General features: G+C 29.3%; 1 protein-coding gene across 1 annotated transcript in view; it reads right to left on the bottom strand.

Moving 5' to 3' along the window:
- Nucleotides 1–13,564, bottom strand: part of LOC123296144 (calmodulin-binding transcription activator 2) — a 68,696-nt gene that overhangs the window by 13,659 nt on the left and 41,473 nt on the right. The window contains exons 4-7 of the mRNA XM_044877606.1: nt 4,014–4,085; nt 3,812–3,956; nt 3,664–3,710; nt 3–1,224 (exon numbers count right to left, since the gene is read on the bottom strand). Coding sequence (XP_044733541.1) covers nt 3–1,224; nt 3,664–3,710; nt 3,812–3,956; nt 4,014–4,085 — 1,486 coding nt within the window. The remainder of the gene's footprint in view (nt 1–2; nt 1,225–3,663; nt 3,711–3,811; nt 3,957–4,013; nt 4,086–13,564) is intronic.

The following is a 13,564-nucleotide window of genomic DNA, read 5'->3' as shown; positions in this document are numbered from 1 at the left end:
ACTAGCTATAACTGGATTATTTTGATTTAATGTAACTGATGTATGAACACTATTACGATGCTCAATTTCCGTTGAACACAATGGCATATTTGCTGATAACGTTCTTTGTATATCTTCTTGTGATAAATCTAATGTTTCATTACAAAATCCACCATTTATAATTGACGTTCCATCACTTTTACTTATAAACGAACCACTTGAATCAGTTCCAAGTAATACAACTGTATCACCACAAAAGTTATGCTTAAATTCAATAATATCATCTGAACTGGATGTATCCATATGTTTGGAGGGTGTTGATGGTGCACTTGACATTGATACAATGCCATTATGGTGTACCGTTGCTTTCTCTGTATGATTACCATTATGCATTCGACGTAATCCACCATTTGAATATGTAACACCATCAAATAAAACTGTTGCTGTACTTGTATCAATTTTCTGATTATGATGATGAATTCTATTAACATTTAATGAACTTATACTTGTCGTAACATTTGTATTTGTACCAGATGATTGCATGCAACATGACGCAGCTGCTTGTATATCCATCGCTTCTTGTTTTAACACTAACGTATTATTTTTAATTGTTTTGGAATGATGATTATTGTTGTGATGATTGTTGTTATTACGATTATTGGCATTATTTGTACTACAGACAAACGAAGCAACTGAAACTGGTGAGACAAGTGATTGATGTACAGATGAGTGTGCTGATGTATTTGTTGCTGAACTATTTAATATGAGTAAACCACCACCTCCCTGGATTTGTGATAAACTAAGTACTAATGGAGGTGTTGATGTTGTGGCAACTGTTTGATGATTTGATGTTTGATTCAACACATGATTCTGATGATGATGTTGTTGACTGTGTTGAATTGTACGAGTTTCACGTGAATATACACGTGGTGGATGATGACTATTTGTCGTTAATATCATGCTACCAGATCCAGTTGTTGATGAAACTTGATTACTACCATCGTTTAAACCTCGACCGGAACTTGTACTGGATACAGATGCAGCTGGTAATGGTGATGGTGCGCTACATCCGACAACTTCATTTTTGGCAGCTGTTATACGCCGCATTGGATGTGAACATGTTTTACCATCGGCACACGTTGAGTCTGGACAGCCACATTCTAATTGTTTGACTAATGCTGCTTGACGTGCAACGCGTTGTTTTTCCATTAATTGACTTACAATTGCTTCAACGGTTTCAGCCGTCTATAACATATAATAATACTGTTTCGAATCGAGTCCTTTTGCACTTGGTTCAAACTTCAAAGATTAAAAAAATGCTTATACGACAAGAACTACTATCGAAAAACTATGATAAACTATTTTTCTGGTTTGATTCTGAACCTTTTGAGGCGACTTTGCTAATTTATAATATATTATAAAAGCTCAATGAGTTGATAACGACCACTATTTTACCTTTGCCTATGAAATGTAAAGCTAAAACGCTCATAAGATTGTTAGGTAGCAATATATACAGTAGCAACTGTGTGCCTCTATTACTAATGGTTGGAAAGACACCAGGAAAATACTTTTGGTCCCAAAATGGAATAAATGGGTTAAGTTGTTTTGACAATTGGTTCGTGTTCAAGATCACTCATTGTACTCTCTGTTTTTTAAAGTTGAATAATAATAAAATAAGTAATATTATTTAGGTATATATATTCCTTTTTTCTAATTTTTCTTTTTCACAAATATCTCATATTTGGTAAATGGCCAGAAATATACAATTATTCAACAACAAAATTTCGATAATAAAGTTTTACTGCTAACTACATTTTTATACTGCCATGCAACTGATGAAGTTAGTACTACGTGCATATTATAGTTTGTATTATATAGTATACTTTTTATTATTATCTAGAATTTGTGTAGATAATATACAAAGTATGTTCATTCAAAGAAAGAGACTAAATATTATTCAATTTTGAAAATTAAATTTTTATTAATATTTTCAGGCTGAACCACATATTCGGTAAGAAAATGAATTTAGATTCTACAAAATATTTGATGGAAGATGTGAGAAGTGTAAAAATAAAAATGAAGTTTAGTAGTTGTATCGATATTGTGCTATTAATTCGTTACTTGTCAATTGCACCCGAGAGTGAAGTTTATTTTGCGAGTCGTATTCTTATTTTATTTTCTTTATCGTAGTCTAGTCGGCAGTAGAGCAATTCATCTATCAAATCCCCGTACATTTCATCTTCGGTCATTTGATCACGCGGTATTTTATTGGAACTAAATTTCATATCACGTGGTTAAATTTTCACCCCTTGCGTTAAAAAATGGGATGCTGTTTCGGTTTATTTTTTTATGGTTTATTATCTTTAAATGTTAATGGAGGTTAAGGTGATAGTTTTTGACGCACAAGATCGTCAGGTTTAAATTCATCTACGCCAATAGATTTCTTATATCTAATTAAAAAAAGTAATAATTTATAGTTTATAGCGATAAAAATGAATATCTTATAGTGATAAGAACATAGCTTCTACCGGGTGTCCCAGCATTTCTCACTCTCTTTTTTAAAGTGAACACCTTGTATATATAATTTCCGTTGTTTAAAATGTACATTAATATTGAATGAGAGCAAAAAACATGTCATATACCTACTTATGATGGATATTATCAAGGTATACTATATATTACAAAAAGATAGTACAGTGATGATAACATTAGACTTTTTTTTCATCCAAAAGGGATGTGAAAAAAAAGAAAACTTTTCATCGAAAACCAATTTGTTTTCAAAACTGTACACTTTTTTATGACTTATGACTATATGGTTCTAGAAATATCAACGTTTTACTACTGCGAATTTATTGAGAAGTAATAAAATAATTAATGACATTTGTTAGAAAGTTTCATAAATTTCTTCCAAAACTTATTTCAAGGATATTCAAGTCAATTTCTTTAATACTTTTGAATATTATAATTACGTTTTGGCACAAGGAAAATTTGATTTCAATTTTATTGACTTTTTGTATGCAAAATATTAATAAAGTATAATCATTTTTATAAGTATTAATAGAGAAATATGTATTTATCGACTAATTTTTTTCGAATTTTGAACTTTGTACTGGTTAATCTGTTATGATTTGTTTCTCTTTCTTTAATATTGTTTCTCTTAGTTAGAAAAATTTAAAAATTTATAATTAAAATTTTATTATCAGGGTATCTTGAAACTCACCAAATCTTCTTTGGGAAGTAATTCACGATAACAAAACAAGAAAAAAATCTTATGTGCAAAGATCTGTCTGGAAATTAGTCGTTTCCGAATTACATCCACTTAAATTTTCTGAAACTATGAGAGATAAAAGACTGTAAATGGGTAAGTAGCTTCTTCAATTTATTCGTTTGCTGTGAAATATATATATATATATATATATATAAGTGGTTATAGCTCGAAAACGGTCTATTTCCGGACCTTAGTTTACTCAACATTGTTTGTTTTGCTGTCCCAAATAAAGTAGGAGGGAGAATAGGTGAATTGTGGGACACCCTGTGTATCTACTGATATTAAACTTTCATCTTTTTAATATCGCAGTAGTAAAACGTAAAAAATGAATTTGTTTAGCGATTCTATGAATTAATTATGAAAAAACAACACAGTTACATTTATAAGGAGTAAAAAAAATTTTTATTAACTTTTACCGAGATTTCCAGTTCATTATTAAGGTCGGGTTCATCTTCACTAAAAACTGTAACAAGAGATATATTAAATTATTTTCAAAGATTAATAATTCTATTTTAATTATCGAAATCTTTATATTATCGAATAGAAAACAAAAATAAAACTTACACATAGGTTTTAGTTGCGATACAAGTTCATCTTTCGTCCATTCTTTCTTATCACCCCAGAGCGCTAAGCTCGGTGTAATCACAGCAAGTTTGTTGTCATCAGGATATGGGACATTTAAATAATGGACCAAAACTATATCAGGATTCTAAAAAATAAGATGTAATTAGGATCATTCTTGAAAATTTATTAAATTTTATCTTACCTGTAATAACCAATAACAACGACGGTGAAAGGTTGGAAGGATTGCGGAATGTACATAGCATCCGTAAATGCACTGCAAGAAAAATAAAATATTTTTATTAGATAGAAGAAAAATTATTTTCATTGAAATTACTAGATATCAAACAAGTAGTTAAATTTTTGTTCTGCTTGATTTAATCAGGTTGTTGGGATAATATTAAACAAAAATTTATCACCCTTAGTTTTGAGGTATGGTTAATGAACATATTTGTCTGTCTATCTACCAGTGAAAACGATAAATCAAAAACGAAAAAAGATATCAAGCTGAAATAATCATAGCGTGCTCAGGGGGTAAAAACTGAGTTTGAGTTCGTAAATGGGTAACATAGGTAAATTAAGTCTTGGGCATAGGTCAATTAAGTCTAAAAAATGCTCACTGCCATTTTGTTGATTTTTACAACTTTGCTAATTTATTGAAAACTAGCGACCCGCCCCGGCTTCGCACGGATGCAATACTGATATTAAATATACAACAAAATGTCTTTAAATATACAAAAATGTGTTTATTTACGACATCACATTAGAAACTTCTAAAGTTTCAGTGTTTCTATACTGTATTATGCATGTATTAACCTTCTACATATAAACCTTCCTCTTGAATCACTATATCTATGAAAAAAACCGAATCAAAATTCGTTGTGTAGTTTTAAAGATCTAAGCATACATAGGGACATGCAGGCAGTGGGAAACGGCTTTGTTTTATACTACCTACGTAGTGATAATTATGCAAGCACTCATATTCAACATTGTTTATAAAGGGTATTTCAGCGATTAGATCAGTCAATTGTTTAGTTTCACTTATTCACGAAATTAAATTTTAGGTTTGGAACACTAATATGCTTTATAATAAATTAAATAAAATAAAATACTCTTTTTTAACAATATATCTTGAAGGGTTTTTAATGTTACGTGGTGCCTTTATTTGCATTGTTGTTTATTATTTGTATTAAGAATATTTTATTAGGGATGCAAATAGCCTTGTCCTTGGTTGTATACATATAGTAAGATATAACACCAATCAACTTTCATTTTTGAGTAAAAAAAAAAAAAACTTATGTGAACTCTACACAGCCTCTATGTACAGATCGCTTTAAAAATTGTGTAGTTATATCCATTGATTCTCAATTTGAGTTTATGAACATAAAGTTTATGATTTTAAAAAGCTTGTAGTTGTACCAAAATAGTAAAAATGTTTGTCCTTTTCAGTTTCCAGATTGCATGTCTTACAAATTATAACTCCTATAAATCCCATATTACAATAATGTATGAGATAAGGAATCTGGGAACAGAAAAGGATAAACATACATGAGGATGTATAGGAAGTATTTTGGTTTATACCTACTTGTTATTATTTATACCTACTTAGACGACATATACAGTTGGGCAACCAACCATCTCGTTAACCATTCAAAATATATGAAGTAAGGAGAGTTTTTATTAATTTTCTTATGTATAAAACAAAGAAAGATTCTTCAGACAGTGTATTGAGTGTGATGCGCGCGCAATCATATCATTTATTAGTTGTTTGTGTGAATACGTGACGACAGCCGGTAAGTTAATAATTACACTCGCATCACGCACAATACATTGTCTGAAGACTTTTTCTTTGCCTTATACAGAAGAACGAACATAAAAACTTTGCTTACTTCATTTATTTTATTGGCTAACGAGATGGTTGCCAAAGTTTATATTTACTCAGACGACATAATTATGGAAGAGTATATTTTCATAAAAATTTTTTAGGTAAGTTCTTGACTAAGTACTTGCGAAAAATTTAGTACTTTTGTCTAGTTTGTTCACATTACTACGAAATTCAAACCGTAAATGTGCGATAAAAGTTTACCATCGATCTTTGACCGAAGCAAGAATACCTCTGTATGCATGAAGTATTGTATATGGAGATTGGAAGTAGTATCTTAAACGCAATTATACGACGCGATGGTAAGACCGAGATGAGAAAATGTTTATTAATTGTTTTTTAGGGCTGTCATTGTTTTTATTTGTTGTGTTCGACTTTGCTGTATTTATTATTTTGTATGGTATGCCGTACCAGTATTGTCATTTCCATACGCATTGTATTGAAAAGAAAGATCTTCAATTGTACGAAGGTGACTTAATTCAAATTCTTTATAAAAATAAACATATATATTCGTATAAATTCCTTCTATTAAAGCATCAGAAATAATTAATCGAAACGAAAGAGGTGTCAAATGAAAAGAAGATTTTGCATATTTTAACTAGAAAATAAAATGGTCACGCAATATTTATGAGAATTTATTGATATATTGTAAACAAACCATCTTCTTAAAACACAATTTCTCCATTTGTCAAATATATATAACAATAACAGGACACGTATTCTAATGATATTCGAAAATATACTCTTCAGAAAATATAAGGCTCAAAACAGGGGATAAAATATATAGGGTGCACATAAATACAACGTTCGAATATATATCGACAAACAAACATGATATTTAACAACTTCTATTTTTAAAATTGAAACAGTCTCACAATAAAATAGTAGACTTTTAAAAAGCGAGAAATATTGATGAAGTGACAGAGTAATAATAGCCAAAATTTGGAAAATAACTAAAATAAATTCTGTTGCAGAATAAGAAAATTGAATTCATCACTATCGTGGAGCATGCGTTCTGAATAGTACCACTTATATCCACTAAGCTAAAAAAGCATTCTAAGGTGTTATCAACTTATCAGCGTTCAAGGATACAACTGCCTCTGTAGAGGAAAGTTGAAACAGTTGAAGCTATTTTAAAGCAACAATTGTTCGCCTGAAGCTTTTTCCGATCAAATGAAACTTTTTTTGATTTTAATTTATCAAAAATAAATTATTGATAATTTAAAGACTTTGATGGATTTGTTGGTTATTTTCCATTTTTAGAAACTAGTGTTACCCTGAAGCCTGGTGAATGACAAGGAAAAAATTGAAGGAAATATAACAACATACTTTTTATATTTCAGTCAAGTTGCTGCCTCTAATATTTTCAATCATTAACTTATGCGCGTGAATGATAGGGAAACATCTTTAAATTTTGCCTGCACATGTAACTTTTTTTACAAAATAAATGTATTTAGTACATACATTGAGATGTACACACTGTATAAAATAAAAACTATTACTTAAATTGAAATATATTGTGCAAAAGAAAAATATTATTGGATGACAGAATAAAATTGATGATGCTTTTTACATATTTAAAAAAAATACACGACGAAAATACCGAAATGCAGACACAAAACATATGGATAAACTGAAAAATTTGTACAATGAGCTTTGTATCCCTATCCCTATATATTACAAATGTGAAAGTAAGCATGTTTGTTTGTTTGTTTGTTTGTGTGTTTGTTTGTTTGTTCATGACTATTTTACATTTACAAAAAAAAAGTTTATTTTAAGAGAGGAGAGAGGCTATTCAGCGGTGTTTTTTATTTTTAAGTCCAGTGAAGCGGGCGGGTATCAATCTAGTTTTATATAATAAAACACCCGTATAAAACAAATGTTTTGTATTAATCGATATTAAAAATGTGAATCTCTGTGCATTCCCATGAATTTTTCCTTGTTTTTATAAAACAACGTTTTTTAAAAGCTTCTAGAATAATACTTTTTCACTAACACGATTATCTTGCAAGTATAATCTAAAAAATATTTAACTAATATTGACTAATAAAAATTTAAAAGTACGCTACGAACGAAATTTTTTTGAAGCGTCGTGAAATAAAATGAGTTTTAAAAGCAAAAAGTTTCTAAGTAGTTTTGCTTTTCAACTTGGTGTCATAAAACTATCTTTGTGAGACTAAAAAATGTTGACTATAATCGTGCCGTGGAAATATTACGTGAATTTTTAATGTATTTGTCGTAAATATTCAAGTGTAGTGTAGGTACTTTGACGATCTCGTATTTTTTTAAAAATTTAATTAAAAATTTTTGGACGCAGTTAATCCAAATTTTTTTGATATCATATTATTGGTCAACGAGACAATTTTAAGATTAAATTTTGACGGGTCACCTATAGAAGTAATAAAAAAGCTTGACTTTGTACAAATAAGACAAATTATTTAATAATTATTAATCTGTTGATAATAATATGAGAATAATTTTTAGTAAATCTTTCACGAATATATAATAATACAATTTACATTGGCGAAATGCCATGAAATAATTTTTATTCAAATTATCATCTATACTATTGTGTTAATTTTAATTTTTTGCATTTTAAAACAGTTGGTTGTTGATTAAAAATGTCATCTTTAACGTTGTTTTATTAAAAAATAGTTCTACATGTTATCTATCATAGTACCAAGACATTTTAGTCACTTGGTATAGCATAGAGGAAAACGAATTTGAAAATAATTAGGTATGTTCACTTGTATCGTGAATGACATTTTAAAAAATGTACTTATTAAACGTTTTTTTAATTATCTTATTCTCTTTATACTAGTATAGAACAACGCTTGTTGGATAACAGACATTTAATATGAAATAAATGTCGTTGAAAATAAATGTGTTTTGTTGTGAAATTCAACATGTAAGGACTAGTGTTGTAGCTTTGTGAAAATTTGACAAATTATATTCTTGAAGCATTGTAATTGCTAGAAATTAAGTACATATTAAATTAGAAACATAGCGATAAAATGTTCCTAATTTTAAAGAGCAGACTTAGTTGAACCTAAATTCATTTTCAAGAATGCAAATTAATGTTAATCAATGCTTTATGAAGCAGAAAATAAATTGTTTTTATACCATGCATATATGTAATATGCAAGGTATACTAACTTTAGTCCCAAGTTTGTAACGCTTAAAAATATTGATGCTACTAAAAAAATTTTGGTATAGGTGTTCATAGAATCACCTAATTAGTCCATTTGCGGTTGTCTGTCCGTCTGTCTGCCAACACGATAACTTAAAAACGAAAAGAGATGTCAAGATGAAATTTAACAGCGTACTCAGGACGTAAAAAGTGAGGTCAAGTTCGTAAATGAGCATCATAGGTCAATTGGGTCTTGGGTCCGTAGGACCCTTCTTGTAAACCGTTAGAGATAAAACAAAATTTTAAATGTAAAAAATGTTCCTTATAAAAAACAAAAGAACTTTTGTTTGATACATTTTGTTGTAAACAACACTGTTTACCCGTGGGGGCGCAAATTAGGCGTAAATTGTATAGTATGTATTACATGTGATCAGTTATATTAGTTATGTATGTATGAGTAATGTGCTAGAGTAATCAACACTGTTTATGCATGGTATTTCAACAATTAACTCAGTCAATTTTTTGTTTTCACTGCTTTACTATCATAAAATTGCTATAAATTGATTTTCCTCAGGAAGCATTTTTTTGATATGCATATATAACTTCCGCTTACTTCTGACAATGTGGATCTAATAAATAATATTGTCCAAAAATATCAAATCAATTTTAAATTATAATTTTCATTGCAGTTAATTTTTACATCCATATGCAAGCTAAAGTGTATGATTGAAATTCTTCTTTTCCTGTATCGAGAATCGAGATGATATCTTATGTCTAGGATTAGGGCACATTATGGCAGTTTTTATGGACTACATAAATTTGACACCAAGATAAATCTGTTGTAGACAGTGCTGTAACCACAGAATCAGCACAAGAAATACAGTATACAAACCGTAAAATTCAAAGGGTATTCGATAGAAATCTAATGGTTTAACTTTTTTCAATATTAATCAAAGTACAGGATTTACGCTAACTTGTAAGATTAAATCACAACGTCTAAGTCGAATATCCACCATTAAAGCCCTGAATTTAGGCAAAACTGTTTTCAGATTTTGAAAAGATTACTCATGACTTCTAATTAAACGAATCTGTTTAACTTCTAATTAAGTGATAAATAACTTAAAACAATAGATAAAGTGAAGAAATGGTACAAATGAAATGAATTTATGTAATAATAGATTGTAGGGTAAGGGCAGATAAGTATACCCAGTATTTTAAGAATTTGTTTTTCTTCTTTATCTATTGTAGTATGTGACTATTATCACTTTAGACATTTATTCTTGACACCAAATTTTTGCTCGATACATTTTTTCTAAAACTAAGCAAATTTGGCACAAATTCGAAATGATTATTCTAGAATGTCAAATATAAAATAAAATGTGCATAATCACATTGTGTTTGATATTTCTTTTCATGTCTAATTGGTTGAGACCCTAGTTAACATTGTTCACCCTCTTTTATGGGATGAAATCTCCCCTCCGTTATCGTCAGACAAATTTATAAACATCCCAAATAAAACATTTTACCAGGTTTCATTAAACCTCTGACAAGTTATAAGAAATTCGAGGATTTGATATTATACAAATTCATGTGGGCTCTCACCATATTTGTTAAACTAACTTTCGAATGCTGAATTCTACATTCTGTATTTATATAGAGGTCGAATTGTGTTCCCAAACATACTATTTTTATCAATATATACCTACATGTCACTATACTATAAGTATTGAATTGAATAATTGAATATTAAAATAATTAAAATATTTAATTAATAAATTTATTTATTGTAAACATTTTCAATTAATTTATGAATATAATAATAATATTGTTAACATTGATAGCATATTTCCGTCAATGTAAAATATAATTTTTGTTGTTTTACATACAAAGAGTTTAAAGTACAAAAGGTAATACAGATCCGTCTATCAATCATATAATTATTGTAATGTAACTGTTTTGACTGTTTATAAACAGGAATACAGTATAGTCTACAGGACCACGCTTAAAAAATTTACTGATTATATCAGCTTTGAGACTTTGTACATGTGTTCTTTATTATGTCCTCTTTGACAACCTCTTATTCTATATAGGAAAACTCTCGGTAATGCGGCTTGGAGACACACAGAATATACATACACAATGTCTCAAAGCTTATGTCCCTTATTCAAACATCTGGTGGCAAGCATGGAAATTTTCCGAACTACGTCCTCTCTGCTTTGTTTAGTGCCGGACTAAACAATTTTTAACTTCCCAGTATAGGAAGTTATTGTAATTGATCCGATTTTCGAAATAGAAATTTACGCATATTTACGTATCATTGTCAAGACAAGGCATTGACACCAATTTGGAGAAGAAGTATATAAGTAAGTGTGTACGTATTAACGTCGATCAAAGCGTATTTACGGCAATATGATCCAAAAAGAATTTCGTAGCACGAGTCGTTTCGAGTCGGTCGTGCTTTTTATGGGAAGTTATTCGCGTGAACCTCAAGAGTCGTAATAGACCTACCCACGGCTTGTTTCATTTTTTATTCAAGTGTCTCTTTACTTGAATATTGTCTTCAATGAATTCATTATTTTTAAGCTTAGCAGTCACGCAGTTAAAAAGTTTTCTACGCATTCTGAAACAGAGGCCTATGTAAATTGTAGAAGAAATGGTTATTAAGAATTGAAAGGAGCTTGTCACATTACATTATCATTGAAAATTGGTACTGCAAATCATTCATTATTTGTAATATCGATGCAAATCCTGGTGTTGATTTTTGAGTACTTGTTATAACCACCGTACTAAATAATACGTGATTAAAAACAACAAATAATAATACATGTAATAAATTGATAAAATATTTCATGCGTTTAAATTATTTTAAAATTAGGTGGAGTATTCAATCATTTAAATGTTTTGATAAATGTTTATTATAATATACTGTGTGTAACAAATATTACAATACTACCACTAATTTACGCTGCTCAGAAACGAAGTACTTTGTATTAGACCCGCAGTTTTGTGGTTTTGTTTGTAGATATTCTTCATGGTTATCTTCATGTTCCTTAAGTTAGGATACATGTTTAGAAAGATTTCCATGCTTAGAAAGTCCAGGGAGAAGAATTATTTAAAACAAGAGCACCAAAAATGTACGTTTGTGCGTGGGCACACGTTACTCTCACATTGTATTTACCTTCAGTAGGTATTTAATTATTTAAAATCTAAGAACTCGAACATCGATATTTGTATTAAATACATTTTCGATTGAAAAGTATTTTGATTTGTAACAGTACCTTGCGAGTGTTAGTTTTTTAGATGCAATGTCTCAAAAACACCCAATTTGCAAATATTAAAATCATTTTGAAATTTAATTTTACATCCTGATAATTTCTGTACCTTTTGTATCAAAATTTTTATATGAAAATTAATTTAAATTTATTTTCAATGTGGTTAGCTTGAAACAATATATATCTTTTATTCATATATGTAATAAAACACAGCAGTGAATTCATTGTATTTCCAGGTGGAGACTGGAAAATCGAGAGTAATTGAAGTTGTCATTCTATTTTTAGTTGGAGAAACCAGCGATACGAAAATTAATTCGATTTATAGGTAGAACATAATAATTTTCTGTAAAATGAATTATTTAAATTTCGTACTTTTATCATTCATAAAGTATAGAAAAAATGGCAATGTTTGCTCGTACTGATTTACGCTCCCAGAGTAATCCGTGACAAAGATGTTTCATTTTGTGTCACAAGATGTCTGATTGTATCACAAGGATAAGTTTCAAATTATCGATCAAAAACAGAAAACAATATCAAAAGGAAAAAAATTCGTAAAGGAAATATAATAAGAATCTTGTTTAATTAAAAAGAATACATGAAGAACGATGTGGTTTTATGGTGTAATGTAAATTTAAGACATGCTGATGTTCGTCTTCAGGTACAAGTACTTATATTGTATAAATCCCTAAAGTAAAAAACGAAGGAGAAGAAAATGATGGTGTGTGGCACTTATGTTGTAGATTATTATTTATCAGCATTAAAAAATATAATAAAGATTACAATAATTAAAATATTTTTCAGTTTTCAATTCTTTACTTGTGTTCGTTTCCATAACTTGAGGTTTGTAAATTGTATGTAATCAAAACAGAAAATGAATAATAATAAAAAATTATAATCGAGAAGTCTGATCATAATACTAATGGTTCCGTAGATAAAACTAAATTTGACTGAATATTTTTATTCTGCGACTAGCTTGATTCATTATACCTCCGTTACTTCAAAAGTGCTCTAGGAGTTCTAAAGTTTAAATACATTTAGGACGTCTCTCCGGTGTCCTCCTGTTCATAGCAAAATGTGAAGAGATCATTAATTTTTTGCATATGCTTAGTGAGTTTACAATGACCAGTAAGCGGACTAGTAAGTATCCTTAAGACGGTTCTTTACTCATTTTTCAAGGGCGTGAAATCATTATTTGATTGGCGTAAAACTTTGTAATATTTTTAAGACTCCTGTTAAATATTCATTGGTGGAAGAAAATATTTATAAAGAAAAGCGATTTTCCAGAAAAGAATGGTTAAAGTTGCATTTGAATTTCAAGCACTACGATTATACCCTTTACCCCATGGATTTGAAATTTGGATATGTTATATTCTACCTGTCCTGGTTACTTTTTTTGTATTCCATTATATCTGAATTTGAACAATGAAAATTGTGAAAATTAGAAGGATTTTCGAAAAATAAAAGTAACCAAG

The sequence above is a fragment of the Chrysoperla carnea genome, chromosome 3, assembly GCF_905475395.1.
Source record: "Chrysoperla carnea chromosome 3, inChrCarn1.1, whole genome shotgun sequence".
Classification (NCBI taxonomy): Eukaryota; Metazoa; Arthropoda; class Insecta; order Neuroptera; family Chrysopidae; genus Chrysoperla; species Chrysoperla carnea.
The sequence above is the reverse complement of the archived record's forward strand: the minus strand, read 5'-3'. Positions and strand labels throughout refer to the sequence as shown.